General features: G+C 38.7%; 1 protein-coding gene across 1 annotated transcript in view; it reads left to right on the top strand.

The window, feature by feature from the left end:
• Positions 1–14,073, top strand: part of RB1 (retinoblastoma 1) — a gene marked incomplete at its 5' end in the record, with an annotated part of 46,454 nt that extends 32,381 nt beyond the window's left edge. Inside the window, 10 exons of the mRNA XM_010181518.1 lie at positions 8,416–8,534; positions 8,963–9,108; positions 9,250–9,395; positions 9,628–9,732; positions 10,831–10,944; positions 11,035–11,201; positions 11,804–11,834; positions 12,081–12,223; positions 12,655–12,704; positions 13,686–14,073. Coding sequence (XP_010179820.1) covers positions 8,416–8,534; positions 8,963–9,108; positions 9,250–9,395; positions 9,628–9,732; positions 10,831–10,944; positions 11,035–11,201; positions 11,804–11,834; positions 12,081–12,223; positions 12,655–12,704; positions 13,686–13,759 — 1,095 coding nt within the window. The remainder of the gene's footprint in view (positions 1–8,415; positions 8,535–8,962; positions 9,109–9,249; positions 9,396–9,627; positions 9,733–10,830; positions 10,945–11,034; positions 11,202–11,803; positions 11,835–12,080; positions 12,224–12,654; positions 12,705–13,685) is intronic.
• Between the last annotated feature and the right edge of the window lie 1,920 nt (positions 14,074–15,993).

The raw sequence follows: 15,993 nt of genomic DNA, 5'->3' as shown, positions 1-15,993 counted from the left end.
TTACATAAATAAATTCTCTTTACTGAGAGAGGCACTGTGTGACCCAAAAATTCTTCCGGAGAAAGTGTTTGAGTGGTATTTTGCACCTCAGCGTAATAATTTTTCATGTATGAAAATAACTATAGAAGTATTGTTCTTAATAATGAGTGATGGCAGTTAATGTAACGGTCCTGTAAAGCATCTATTTTCTACTTTCTGTGCTGAAAAAAATTCTTCAGCTCTGTAGTGTTTTCACAGCTTAAGGCTGTTAAAATTCTCAACCTCAAGGTTTCTGGCAGGACGTTTTGTTGCTAACTGATACATTATCATTTCTGACAGTCAAATGGTTTGCATCAGGTGGGTTTTAGCTTATGTATTGTACACAGTTTCTTGTGCTGAGAGGGATAAAACTGGTATCAGTTCATTTTGTCTTTGGGACATTTGGCTTTCACTCAAAAATCTTGAGAAGTAAGAGTTGTCCAAGAATTAGTCATACTGGTTACACTGGGGAGCAAGGTGATAAACAGGCTAATTACTTCAGTTACAGATTATTTCTGTAGCACCACTGCCAGTGGAGACGACAAATCCAGCTGGGCAGGGCTTGTAGCAATTGTTTTGGGGAAAAAACATGTGCAGGACTAGCCTACAATACTATTTTCTTACATAATATTTAGCAAGAAATACATGGTAAGGATTATTGTATTCTGTAGTGCTTCATGGACCTACGTGTACGGTTGTTTCTTGAAGTGATGTGTATTTTCCACATTCACAATGTTTTGTAGAAGTTGCTTCCACAGCTGGACACTCAGGCTGTGTGAAAAACTAGTTGGTTTTGGCTTTCAGTCCTACTGCCTGATAATTTAGTTTGGTGATTCTGATAATTCATGAGCTACTCTACTGACACAATGATAACTCTGTTTTATTACTTTGCTAGTAATTCTTTAAGCCTTGACTTTGGAGCATTGAGTTGGTGTTTTCCGAATCACTCATACTAATGTTACATGTCTTTTTTTTTTTCTTTAAATAATGGTAACATTAGAACCCTTTTTAAAAAATGTAAAGTTAAGGTCATTTCCCCCTGTACATTATTTTTGCTTTTATCATCATTGATTATTGTAGCTCTTTTATCATCCAGTCATTGAAAGTCATGAGATCTTTTTCAGTGAGTTTATTTTTCATAAAGGCTTCTGGCAGCCTTCTCTCCCCTGCCCCTGTCACATTTCCCTGTCATTTGTGAATGTTAAACAGCAGCAGTCCCAGCAGAGAGCATGAGACTTCACTGATAACCTCTCTCCACTGGGAAAATGGACCAATTATTCATACTTCCAAAATCTGTTGTTAAGCCAGTAACTGCATTCCCATCTGCCCTGTGGCAGCACTTTCTTTAAAGACCCTTTCCTGAAGGAGACTGTCAAAGCCTCTGATGTGAAGATCTGGAGATCCTCTGCAGGATTGCCCTGTTCACAGATGTGTTTGCTGCTTTACAGGAGAAACCCGGCAATTTGTGAGGCACAACTTTCCCTTCTCTGACCTGGTACTGCCAATGAAAGATGGTGTCTCAGGTCACTCCCCACCTGCTTGTTTCTGTCTCTTCATTTGACCAAATGCAAACACTTGCCTTGCCCTAAGCTGAACTGGATACATAAGCAACTCTGAATGTAAAGCTAAGGTCTCCTCTGCCACTTGTGTTTAAATAAAACACAAAAAAAATCCAACTAAATAAAACAATAACAGCGGCAAAACCACAGTTCCCAGATCTCCAACTTTGCTGGCACCAGAAGGGTTGGGGATGGCAAGAAGGAGGGGAGCAGTTTGGAACTGTGTCTTTTGGTGGAATGCTGGCTTGTAGAGTATTTGTGTAGTTAAGTCCTTGATGTGCTAAATTTTAACACCTTAGCAACTCGGCAGGCCTTTCTTTTTCTTTATAAAAAGCACTGGAAGTTGTGTGAGTCTTGAGCAGAAAAATGCTGAAAAAAGCAGTGCAAGGGCTTACTGCAAGCCGTGTAGTAGCAATCTCCCTGGTATCATCCTGGGTAGCTGAAACAAAATAGTTGAATAAAAATACGATTCTGCTTGTAGACTATTTTCCAAAACTTCTTTCACAATCATTTTTAATAAGTCAGTCTCACAGGCCTGGCAAACAGGAGCAGCCCTGATGACCATGGTTCATTTTTCTCTTCAGCATTCAACTGGTGATTGGTTTGCAGAGCTACAAAGCAATAGCTGTGTCAGTAGTTCCCCTGTTTGCAGAGTGTTATCATCAGTCTGTGTAATATTTTTTGAATGTGCCAATAGTATTAGTCCCTGTCTTAACACAGAAGGTCTATCATCATTACATTTAAAATTTAAAAACTGGAGAAAAAAAGTTGAAACTTTTGGAATTCCTGAGTTGTCTCTAAATTGGTTTCACTTTTTAATTTAGCTTGATGCTGCTGCTATTTTTAAAGCAGCTGTCACCCCCAATATCTCATTGTGCCTGACAACTGTCTTGCTGTGATACGCTTCTTGAGTCTTTTTCATCTCCCCACACCTTCCTGTAATTTCTGGGGAAGACGGGTATGTGGTGGGCTTCTCAGAAGTTTGACGACTGTTTTCACATGCATCCTTTTCTGTTGCTAGGAAGGATGTCTTGATGATGCTTTTATATCTTATAGTGAAGTAGCCTCTTTGCTAAGAGACCCTGTAAAACAGAGATAATTGGTAAATATAAAACCATCCGGTGAAGAGCAGTTTTGGGAGTGGAGGGGTTGAAAATTGTGGTATTGATGGTTCTGAAATAACATCTGAATTTGCCAGGCCTCTCCAGGGGCTTTTGAGGAAGACTAAATTATTGCAAAACTGTAAAGAGAATGGATTTGCAGCATCATTGAAAGCAACACACATTTCAGATGCATACCCAGACTGAGCAGCTTGACTTTCCTTCTCTGACCAGAGAGATTTCAACTCCTTTTTCAGTAGGCCTTCTAATAGCTTTTGATAGGAATTCTCTGTTTCTCCCATTAAAGATTTCATATTAATAAGTATCTGTGTTCACTAAAGACTGCCTAAATCAGTTCCACATTTGCACAATGGGTCCTACGTGCCAGACCAGAAGCAGCTTTTTTTTTTTTGTGCAATAACTATCTTTTTAAAATCTTATAAGAAACTTGAACATGAGAGAACAGAACTGGAAAATTCCAAACAGGCTTGAGGCTAGGACACCCAATTTCAGGTCAGCAGCTCGTGTGCTTTGTGTCAAGGACTTCACATAATCAGTTTTCATGATTTGAGTGAGTATCAGTGTGCGCTTGTCACTTCCTCTGTGGTTTATTACTTTCTAAGCCTCTTGTGTGAGGAGGAAAAGCCTGTGAAGATACTGCTCTCAAGTGACCAGAGCTAATTAACAGTCACTGTTTCTTTTCTGCCTTTTTTTTTTTCTTACCTCTGCTTACTACACATTTAGATAAAGGCAGATCCTCACAAAGCTTGGTAACAGTATTACTTGATCTTAAGTGCTGGAGACGAGTAAAGTAGGACTTGTATTAAATGTACATTTGCTCTAAGAAGTTAAAGCAGATGTATCAATATTCTCATACGAATTAAGCCATTACCACTTTTCTTTTTACCATTGTTAATGTTTTTCTTGATAAATTTTGTAAGAACAAGCCCCCATGAACATAATTTATACAGCACAACTCCTATGTGTGAAATTAAAACATGGTCCTTAATCTTACTGCTTTTTCATGGTAAATACTACTTAAATTTAAATTTGGCAGATCTAAATTATTTCAGAATTCTGAATACTAATTGTCACATGAAGCTTTTGAAAATGCAATTGCAAGCAAAAGTCAACTTTCTGGACATGCAGTTCTGTCATGGGAAAACAGGGCTCATACCAATCAAGTTCTTACACTTCCATTCCAAAGCTGTCTTTCTAAATCGGCCTTGCAAAATCACAGCCACCTTTTCACATATTCTGAAGAACAACTTTTCTTAACATTATGTATTTGTATCAATCTATTCAATAATTTTAGGTGGTGTTGATTATTTAAAAATCCCAAACAACATTAAAAAACCCAAAACAAAACCAAATTACCAAGGGAGCTTAGCTTTGAGATATACACCTACTTTAGTGATAAACGCTGCATTAAAATTTATTATCAACAAATAATCAAAACCTGAAAATCGATTAGGAAATCATCATAAAGAATAAAATCATAAAGCAAGAGAAAACAAAGACAAAACCAGTTTTTAAATTACTGCAAACTGCTGATTAGCATTGCTGAGAGTAAAGCTGCTCAGAGACTTCCTCTGCAGTCAGTGGAGAACACCCAAACCCCGGGGTAGCTGTTCCCTCTATTTAATAATTTGAGTCTTTCATTTAATCTTTTCATGGAAACCAAAGTCCAGTTAAACATGTTGTTGGGACAGAGTTGATGTAAAGAGCAGGAAGTTGGGCAGCACCTGTGTGTCCTGCAGTTTCACCATAGCCAAATAAAGATTAGCCAACAAGAAACTCTGCTGGTTTTGTCCATAAAAGGAGCTTTCGGACTGAGAAAAATCACTGCAGATGCTTGCAGTGTAGGTGTTGCTGCAAGGAAGCGTCCTTCAGAGGCTCACGTAACAAAGCCCTGCTTAATCCACAGTCTAGCATTGCAGAGGTGTTTTTAGCCCTGGGTAGTGTGAGAGGGGACTGAATCAAATTTCAGGCTTGTTCTTCATTCTGATGCCAGTGGCCGTTTGACCCTGACAAATTTTAGGCCTTAATTGCTTTCTCGCTTTTCGCACTAATAAAATGGGGCCTCTGTAGCCATCACAGATGAAAAGCAGCATTTCCCTTAATTAGTAAAATGTATTCTGTGGCTGCTTCTGCATTCTATGATTCTATGATCAAGTAACATTAATCACTTACTGAGCATTAAATTAAAGTAAAACCTGCAAAACTCCTTTCATGTGAAAGGAATGCATTGGAGGTGACCTGTTGACCTGAAGTGCTGCTTAAAAGCTTTAAGAAGCAATATAAAATTTGTAAAAGATAGTATGAATAATGTCACTTTAGAAACAAGTTGCTGATAAACACTCCTGTTTGATAAAGCTGGACCCGAGGGCTAAAGTTCTTTTGTGACTCTTAGAGGATTGGTAATTATCTGGTTAATAACATTATATCTTGCTTGTTTGAGCGAGAGGTAGATTTTTGAATTCTAAATAATGGGACTAAAGCTGAGCAGAGTTTACCCTGATAAGCTTGAAAATTCCCAGCAAGCTGAGGAGTGCACTTCAGATTCACTAAATAGAAGTATCTTTTATGTTTAAATATAAAGAAAGGAGGAAAGGTGGTCATTAAACCCATCAGTTCTGCAAGGTGGAGCATAGATGCACTTGAGAAAACTTGTCTCTGTCTATTTCTACATTATGGTACAGTTATTTATTGTTATGAAGCACCAGTCTTGTCAGTGTACCACCTATTTCCCTAACTCTGTGGCTGTGCATTTGGAAAACTACCACTGAGAGTGGTAGGGATCCCTGGAGGGAAGGGCACAGAGGGCTTCATCTAAAGCTCTCTAAGCTCCTAGGTGGAAATTGTGGTCAGCAAAATGCCCAACTTAAATTTCACCAGGTCTGAAAACTAATAAACCTTTTCTGCCTTGTACAACTGCAGCGCTAACAAAGTTTCTGCAGCCAGGGTAGGCAACCAGGCCGTGGTTTGCTCAAGAACACGCGTTGAATCGGTGCGTTCTCGCATCCCGCCATCGCTGATGCTGGGGGCCAGCTGGGTGACAACACCTCATCTATCTTTACACACTTCTAACCAGAGTGGCCGTTAGTATTTGTAGCAGTCAAAAAAAGATGTGTTGGACTTGCTGCATGTTGCTACTTGGTCTCTTGGGTAGGTACATCTACACAAAATATATCCTCTTGCTAACTGTAGTTCATCTGACTGATGGAAAGCAGCAGTAGGTTTCCTAAATTGCTGTAGGGTGAAGTTTTACATATCAATCAGATTGAACTGGTTGTTGTCAGTTCTGTGGAACATCTCGTACTCCCCGTTTTCTGCTCTTTCCTGCTTTGCTCCCAACCTTCGTGGTGTTGCTGTCCTGTCTTTTCTTAATACCTGTTCTGGCTTTGCTTGTGATGCTCTGCAGAGCTGGCTTAAATCTGGTTTTGCTTTTTCTGTTAACTTTCTGCTGGTTTAGTGCATCAAATGGACTTATGGGGAGGTTGACTGGTTGTCAAGGCTGGCAAGTAGAAGAGGAGGAGTGGAAAGGATGCAGAAGTAGGCAGGTCCCTTCCATAGGTAGCGAGCTGCTGCGTTCCCTCGCCTTAACTAATGAAATCACACTCTGTGTAGTGAAAATTGGAGCAGGGATGAGAGAGGAGCTGGAACTGCTGCTTTCAAGTGCTGACTTCAAAAATAGTAATTTTTGCTTCTGTTTCTTGACCTCTCATTCACCTTTATCAACCCTTTTTTGTCCTACTGATGCTTCATTAAAAAAAATACCTTCCCAGTCATTAATAGCTAAAATGTGAAATGAATGAAGCGGGATTTGCTCTTAATCAAGGAATCAGGAGGTGTTTCAGCAATGAATTAGTGATTGTGCTGGGAAAGGAACTTGGATTCTTCAGTGCATAGTGAAACGCTGATGGGAATAATAAAAAGGAAGAAGCTGAGTGGTCAGAAGGATGAGAAATGGAGAAGGTCAGGTCTCTGCATTTCCAGCAAGGGCAGCGCTGAAAGAAACAAGTGAGAAGTGTGTGCGCTCCGAAATACAGGGAAAGATGATGCAAACCAGCCCAAGAGCTGACCTGATTGAGAAATGGTGGCAGACTCTGTGGTTATGAGTCAGTAACTGATGTTTTTCTGTTATGGATAGAACAGCTGTACGATTGCCAAAATAATTTAAAAATTATACAATGTGAAAAATTGTAAAGCTCAGGTCACTCTCATCTTGCTGCTCTGAGTTTTTAGTCCATGCACTTCAGAAGAAAATGCTAGGTTTTGTTAATTTTTTATTATTTTTTTTAGAAATAAGGCTAAATGAGGAAAGTCTTAATGCTAGTTTTAATTCTAGTAAATCTAGTCTAGTTTTACTTGGCTTTTTTTTTTCGTTTTGCCTTAGCCAGGCAGCTTGCTTTATGTGCATGCTGTGTGCTTGTTATTGTAGCTACAGATTTGTTATCTGTGCCATCATATTTTAATGTAGGTAATGTGGATTTGTAGGACCAAATAGACCTTGGGCAATAGGGCAATGCATTATGTACAAAGTGTTGAGCTGTTTGATTTTACTGCTGTCTTTTGGGAGACCATTTGGAGGAAAATGCTGAACGTTTGGTTTTGCCCACTTCATTGTCAGTGTTACGGACATTGCTTTTCCCTCAGAGAAGGCAGATATTTGCTAATCAAATCTGTTGCTTCTGGAGCAATACTGCACTGATACTGCACTGTTCTGATGCTGCACTGTTGGGAGGTGACATTGTGCTCAAGGATGAGTCTCTTGTTTAAAGAAAATAAAGAACCAGAAGCCAGTAACCCTGTGTTTTCAAAATTAATTATAAATATGGTGCCAAAATATTTTCCTGTGCAGTCTTGCTATCTCAACACAATTCTACTCCGTACATGACACACAAGCAGTGAAAGCCTGAGATGTCATTTCTGCAAGGCTGCTGTTGATGCTGGTGTTGCTTCAGCCAGAACCTTCCCTGCTCCACTTACGTCCTCTCTGCATTGCTTTCTACCTTGAGCTCTTCATGGCTTCAGACTTAGTCCAGCTGCCTTGCCTAAAATACTGATAATTGACCTAAAATCAAAATGTTTTTTGGTTTTGGGTGTGAGCGGAGAGACTTAATGTATCCAGAGTGACTCTAACTCTTGCCAGAGGTAGCTCTGGAAGGTGATACTGCAGAGATCGAAATAGTCCCCAGTGCAGTTAGATGAGTTACAACCGTCTTTTGTATGATATAATCTGTAAAATATTGGGTAGGTGTTGCAACAGCAGTGGGTTGACATTAGGTACAGCAGCAACTTTCAGTCACTAAGACTTTTTTGGTTTTTGCTTTTGGGTTTGTTGTGGGGTTTTTTTGAAATATACCCTTTTATGTGTTTTCTTTTATTTGCTGTCTTTTCAGGAATGTGTATTTAATAGGAAGTAATAAGACACTCTAGAATAAAACTGTGTCAACTCTGCAGTTAGCATATATCTAATGGACTTCTATTGAAACAGGAAAAGTTTCATAACTTCTTATTCTTATCAAAACTTTCATAAAAGTTTGATAGTTCAAATTTGTCAGTTAAGTAGCTAAAATTTATCTGGCAACATATGACCATCGACATATTTTAAATCATTAATCTTCTGTTTAGGTTCATATTTTGGGGGTTGTTTTAAGAGAACAAGGAACAAAATCCATCCACTGTGGTTGTCTGTTCTCAGCATAATGTTCTGTTGCTGTCATTTTTGTTAGGGGTCGCCTTTGTTCGATCTTATCAGGCAGTCAAAGGAACGAGAAGGCCAAACTGATCAGTCTGAGCCCTCCTCCACTCTCAACCTGCCTCTCCAGCATAATCACACTGCAGCAGACCTGTAAGTGATGTGCATACTTGAAGTCTAGTAAAATGTGAAGTGAATATTGCCCTTATTGTTTAAATCTACTTGTATTCTGTTTTCTTACTTGTTAGGCTTGGTACTTTAAGTTATCTTGAACTGTTGTAGTTGCTGCTGCTTACTGGAGATGTAAATTTAGCTAAATCAAATTCAGAAGTTTTTTTCCAGGCCCTCACAAATTTGTAATTGCAAACTGTTATCTTACTTGTCTAGGAATAAATAAGTCCCTTTATCAGGTGTTTAATCAATAACTTGAATTTTTAATTCTTGATATGGGAATAACAAGTTACAGTAGCAATTAATTTCTTCTAATGGGGAAAGAGGGAAGAGTTCCTGCAAGTATTATTCATATAAAATTGTTCCTTTATCCTGTGATGTTAAGTGCTTAATATATGTTGAATCTCCAGCTATCTTTCTCCTGTGAGATCTCCTACAAAGAAGTCATCTGGACCTCCTCCAAGTGCTACTTCCACTCCAGATGCTCAGCAAGGTGTGCCCCCCCAACCACAGAAACCACAGAAATCTACCTCCCTCTCTCTGTTCTACAAAAAAGGTTTGTTGCTTCTTTATGTGCTGAAGTTGCAAAGTTATCTCCTGTTACTGATCTTTTTTGGGTTTTGGAGCTCAACATTTCTTAAAAGATTATAATAGAGACTATAAAATTTCAGTTTCTTTTTCTTCTCTCTTTCTGAAGTGTATCTACTGGCCTATCTTCGACTACGTACCCTGTTCTGCAGGCTTCTCTCTGAACATCCTGACCTGGAACCCTTGATCTGGACCCTCTTCCAGCACACGCTGCAAAATGAGTATGAGCTCATGAGAGACAGGCACTTGGACCAGGTAACATTAACCAAAAAGTTTTAAAAAGACTCTCCTGAGCATAATGTTCCTTACACATTCTTTAGCCATTAGAAATTGTAGTGTTCTGGAAATTCTTATGAAGTTGAGTTGCATGCTGGTTTGCAGAGCACAGTCAGTAATAGAAAGTTCATCTGTTGGTACCTTAACTTGGAATTAAGAAGATGAATTAATTTTCTACATTTCCATTTGTCTTATCTTGTTTCATTAATAGATCATGATGTGTTCCATGTATGGCATATGCAAAGTAAAGAATGTAGATCTTAGATTTAAAACAATTGTTTTGGCCTACAAGGAGCTTCCCAACACAAATCAAGAGGTATGGAAATTCTTTAATTTCACTCCTCTATAAAAATGTTATAAACTAGTTATTTCTCTCTGTTTGTCTAAGAGGAAAAAAACAACAACCCAGACTACAGTTGAAAATACAAAAGAAAACGTCTGCTTCACTGTGTCTCCATTTTGTGGAAAATCAAACTGGCTCTAGTACTAAATGTCTCTTTAAACATCTTGCACAAATAGTTTGGTAACTTTCCTCAGTTATTCCACTTTTTTACTTATTCCACTTGAATTTTCCTCAAACTTCACTCCACTTTTTTACTTAAAGATACTACATAATGGGTTATGATTCTATTTGGAGACTGGATGAAAGGCTCGGCTCTAGTGCTAGTAGGATTTTCAAAGACAGCCCAAGTTCTTTTAAGAGTTAAATAACAGCGTTAAGGGGGAGATAAGCAGATAACTTTCAGTAGAAGTGTTCAGAAGAAATAAGATAACAAATAGAGATGTATGGTTATATATCAAACAGGTATGTATGTATTAAAGTTGCAGGCTTAATTCTGACGCTGAGAAGTTCCTTTCTTTGTAAGGGCCTTGCTGTACTTAAATCTTTGCACAAAATGATAACTAAATGAATAGACAATGAAACATAATTGATCTGTAGGCGTCCTTTTAGCAGCAGAATTTCTTAGTGTGTTTGTGCATCCTGGCTAAGTTCCAGACTTTTGTCTCCAAGCCTAAAGAGCTATTTTATCCACATCACATCCGTAATGACTTCTTTAGCCTTCCAAGGTGTACACAGTAGCGAAGCCTTTTGTTTTTTGAGAATTGTGTGAGTGAAGGTAAATGGAGCTGAAATTTGAAAAAAAAGTTAAAGTGCTGATGAACTGCTTTTGCACTAAGGAGCTGTGCCAGTTAATGAAGTAGGTGCTTCTTCTGCTGTTCATACCTGTTTGGAAAAATCCCAACCACTTAGAACAGTTCTAAATAGTAGTTCCAATGGCTTGCATACAACACACATACCATCTTAGCTCTTTCCTAACACAGATTTTACGAATGGTTTTATGAGTTTGTCAAATGTAAAACTTTCATCCCATGTTTTTTTCCAATCTATATATGATTTTCTCACCCTATGTAGACTTTCAAACGTGTTCTTATCAGGGAAGAGCAGTATGACTCCATTATAGTCTTCTACAACTTGGTGTTCATGCAGAAGCTGAAAACAAACATTTTGCAGTATGCCTCCACCAGGGTAAGGTGTTAGTTCTGTTCAGTATCAATTATTTAACAGAATAGGAATATATAGACAATGAAACCTTATGAGTATTTTGTTATTTTATAGCCTCCCAGTCTGTCACCTATCCCACACATTCCTCGCAGCCCTTACCAGTTTTCCAACTCTCCTCGCCGTGTCCCTGCTGGCAATAACATCTACATCTCACCCTTGAAGAGCCCATACAAATTTTCTGATGGGTTTCAGTCACCCACAAAGATGACTCCAAGGTCTAGGTAGGTTGTTGACAAGCATTTCGTTGACTAAATTAAATGTATTAGGGGGGGTTTAGTGGAAGCAAATTAGAAAACCACAGAGTCAGTTTGTCAATGGTCTGTGGTTCTTACATCTTTTCTGGTTAAAAGTTTGTGTCCTGTTTTTGGAATCTTCAATCATCTTTCAGCGCTGTTCTGTTTCAGTTTAGTCAGAGTGCTCAAGGAGTTGGGGTTTGGTTTTTTTGGTTTGTTTTCAGAACAGTCACATTCAAGAGGGGTTTTGACTTAGTTGCTTAAGTGTTGTTGGCTCTGACTCTGGATCATACTTCTGGAAAACACAGATGAGCTTTGTACCCTTGTTTAAAGAGAAAATACTTTTGGAACAAAATGGTCCAGAGTGTTTATTTGACTGAGCAGAACATTTGAAACTGTTGGTCCCTGCTTCTTAGCAGATGAGGATGACAGCAAATGTGCAAGTCTCCAGTGGGTTTTTCAAACTGGAATCAAGTTAACACAGAGAGAGGAAGAGACTTTGTTAATGTCTTATGCTAAGCTGTGCAAATTAGTGGATGTAATTAGTGTTAAATAAAGTTTAATCTTAAACACTTCTCTTCTTTTGGCAGAATTTTGGTGTCAATTGGTGAATCATTTGGGGTGAGTTTTAACATTTTTAATGTCTGCTCTTGAATGCATGTAACTTTGGGAGGAAGGGGATAGTTTGCTGATACCTGTAGAACTGGCCAGTGAGCATCTCTAATTTAATGTAGTATTTTATGGAAGCTGTAAGCACAAAGATTGCAGGGGTGCCCTGTTAAGTCCTTTTTTAGTGGATAATCTGGAAAGGTTGAGATGTTTGGGGCTATTTTTGGCAATTCTTTTCCTATTTTCTTGTCATTTCAGACTTCTGAAAAGTTTCAAAAAATAAACCAGATGGTTTGCAACAGTGACAGCCATCTAAAACGCAGTGCAGAAGTGAGTGCTGCTTCTAAGCCTCTGAAGAGGCTGCGCTTCGATATAGAAGGGCAGGACGAAGCAGATGGAAGGTAAGAGCTCGTCCTCGGCTTTTCGGTAAACTGAGATAGATTTGATTTTTGGGGCTTTCCATACTGACTTCTTCCTGACACTGTAACTTCTGTTAATCTGTGAACTTTAGTAAATATATTAAATGAGAGAAGCAGCATAATACTTCTAAATGAGACACTGGGATGTCAGAAGCAAGGATTTACTCAGTGCCTACAGATCCACCATCCCAGTGTTACTGCTGAGGGCTAAACCATGCTGTCAGCTTTAGTCAGTCTTTCAGATGTATGAGAAAACAGGCAGCTCTTTAGCGTGGAGAAACAAAGAGTTTGCATCTTTGTAAGAAAAGGCAATAGCACTGAAATGAACTAACCTTGATTTAAAGTTAGGTTATGAGGATAAAAAGTAAGTTTATTTTTTAACTTCCACTTAATCATGTGTTTTTTCTCTGCAGCAAACACCTACCCCAGGAGTCCAAGTTCCAACAAAAGCTTGCAGAAATGAGTGAGTATTATTTTTTCATTAACTGCACAGCAGTGAGTGCCTTGGAGAAAACAGTTTGTGCCCACTCAGATAAAAACACTGCTCAACATTGATGTCACTTTGGTAACTTGCTTAGTTTTTTGTACTTGCTCCATTTAATCGTGAAAATGCAGACTGTGAAATGCAAATCCTCAAAGGCCTTTTTGAGGTCATTATATGACACAGCAGCATAAAAGATACTGCATTGTATGTGAATAAGAAAATGAGCATGATGCATTCCTTCTAAACCCTAGAATTCTTGAAATTGTAAATGCTTGCCAAGGCTTTCACACTTGCTCCAGTGATGGGCCCTTAGCTGAGAGCTTGCAGGTAGAAATCAGTAGTAATTGCAGCAGCATTTAGTTGAGCTGAACACCTTTTCAGGCAATTACAGTACAGTAAAGGAAAATTATATACACAGGAAAATCATATGTAATTTAGCACGTTGCTTTACTGTCTTTTATACTAAAATGCCTGAGACTGCTTTTTCTTCTACTGCGGATCAGCATTTCTTTTGGATCTTATGGGATCACTTTTCTGTTTTTCAAATAAAACTCAAACCTAGCTCATGAAAAGCAAAACGGCCTGGTCCCCACAGCCGAGTCACATCTGAGTTTGTGTTTTCCCCTCGGTCTGCCCCTGCGTCCTCACTCTCTGGTGCAATCTGAGCTCTGCAGTGGAGCAGATCTGACTGTTAAAAATTCTCACCTAGCAAGTGTTTATTTGGCAAGACAGATCTAGGGCAGAATCCAGGCACCTCTCGTTTATTTTAGGGTGGGGGAAATGTTTTGGTGTTGCCTTGTGGCAGAGGTTGAGAAGGGATGTTCTGTCCCACATCCAGTTGTGTTACTGTTGCTTAAATTAAGTGTTCCTTGGGTCATTACAAATTTTGACAATCAATACATCCAAAAGTAATCCTGAAGAAAATACTTAATGTTCTGTGGTTTTTTGTTTTGTTTTTAGCATCTACCCGAACAAGAATGCAAAAGCAGAAACTGAACGATGGAAATGATACCTCAGCCAGTGAAGAAAAGTGAGATTTTGCTCAGGACCAGGGGCTGCACTGCAGGCCCTCTTAAGATTATTTTTGTTTTACAGCCTTCATTAATTGAGTTGCTTTTTTTAGTTGCTTTTTTATGCCGAACTGCTAGTTGAAAACATTTGGACTTTTAAGATTTTTAAATGTTTGTCATGATACTTGGCCTTATGATGTAGCATGTGTACAATGTAAGCCACTGAATTTAATTTATATATTTTTTGAGGATTTTAAAAACAGACTTGGAAGGTGTCTTAGTTTCCTATGGCAGCATTACTGATTTAAGTGAATTCAGTCTACTTGGACTGAATTTTTGTCTAAAGACAAAAGATGAGCTAGAAAGATTTGAAATGCACTAATTTTGTTTCTTAGATTCCATTTTTACATTTTCATTACTTGTACACTTTGGAAGTGAGGGGCCAGATACTGCAAAGATTTCTGTCTCTGTATATAATTAACGCATCAAATTCTCATTAACTTAAGCTGCACAGCAGTCAGGGCCTCACAGGAGCCGTACAACCTGAATTCAAAGGGAACTCGTTATGTAGCCATACTACTGAAACCAACGCATAGCGTTTTGTAGTTCTTCCTCAGCTCTTGGCCCGCTGTGATTCCAGAGGGCTCTCCATCCCTTTGAATTTCATGGAATAGGAATCCCACGGGGATTCCTCCCAGAAGCTGAGGCTTCCTTTACTGTATGCCAAGTACTTGATGTGCACTTTCTTGCCTTGGAAAAATCTCAATTAAAAAAGAAAAAATAAAAAAAAAGAAGAAAAATTAACCTCAAACCTAAATCCCCCCTGGCACACATAAGAATTCAAAATTCTAATGTTGTAGCATTTTCTTGATTTCTTCAAATTTTTGCCTAACTGTAGCCAAGCCAAATAGCTTGAGGCACAGGCACCAACCCTGTTCCTACAGCTGCGAGCCGAGCATCTCCAGTTGAGTTCCAGGTAAGCACCTGGTCTCTAAAAGCACAGGGCATTGAGGAGCCCACATTAGGAAAATCACTCTGCCTCATTTTACTGGAAAGGCAGAGTCTGATAAGCAACTTGTGAACTGTTACAACTAGCAAAAAAATAACAAAAAAACCAACCAGAACTAAACCTCAAAACTTTTTTCAGCTTACGTGTTTGTATGTTACTGATTCAAAGACTGGAATTTTTCTTGCAATGATAAAGAGTTTGCAAAATAGCCAGTTAAGGAAAGCACATGTTTTACTTCCAGTGGATTAAAATGTAAGTAAATAAATGACGTATTGCTTTAAAATTATCCATTTTTATGAAATTTAGTTTTCACAGCTACTTAAATTAAAACAGTTATAGTAGAAAAGCATACTATTAATTACAGAAACATTTTAAAGCAACTTCTTCTCTGGGTAGCTTATTTAGAACTTGTTTAGCTGAGCCTAGCATACTTACTCGAGTATTTTAAAGACCAGTTGTTGTGTTGAACAGAAGCTAATCCTAGAACTACTAAAAATTCTATGAACAGCACACTGACTTGTCAATGAATTTTAAAATAATATTATCTTTTTAGTTGCCATACGGCTTCAACTTTCTTCCTGAAAAATGTTCAGAAGTGTTAAGAGTACCACACGTTTATTTTCTCACTTTTTGCAGAGTTTTACAACAGAATGTATGTTAACATTTGGGTACGCTGACCGTAAGCTCTGTTACAGCCGTTCTGCCGTGATCCTTTGGCTTGAGGGGGCACATTACAGGGTCCAGTACCTGAGCAGATTTATTATTTCTTTACTGTGTCAGTGTATTTTTTTGTTCAAACAGATTGAAGGCTTTACATCAAATATGTGATAATATTTTATACAACTAATCCGTTTCTCTCCTTTCAAGATAAATAAATAGCTTTTAAAAGATTTAGAGTTGGTAACTTTCTTTTATTGGATGAGAAGGGGAGTTCATATGGTAGTGATGTCCTGCTGTACCACAGCTCTACCATGGTTCTGCAGCGGGTACAAGAGGTCACTCCATCTCAAGTGATTCCCTGCTGGTGCAGAGATCCATGTAGTTGTGCTCTTGGGCTTGTAGTCACCTTCAGGAGTTGCCATAGGAAATGTTCTCACCAGACCCTGTGTTCCAGGGTCACCACTGGCACCGCTTCTGGCAGATGCAGGCCTGTATCGTGGTCTGGGTTGCTGTCGTGGCCCTTGCAGAGGAGCTTGAGTCCTTCAGAGAAGTGTCCCCATCATTTCACCACCCTGCTTTTCATACCTGA

The sequence above is a fragment of the Mesitornis unicolor genome, unplaced genomic scaffold, assembly GCF_000695765.1.
Source record: "Mesitornis unicolor isolate BGI_N332 unplaced genomic scaffold, ASM69576v1 scaffold18950, whole genome shotgun sequence".
Classification (NCBI taxonomy): Eukaryota; Metazoa; Chordata; class Aves; order Mesitornithiformes; family Mesitornithidae; genus Mesitornis; species Mesitornis unicolor.
Note: the sequence above shows the minus strand (reverse complement) of the source record. Positions and strands in the feature narration are given on the sequence as shown.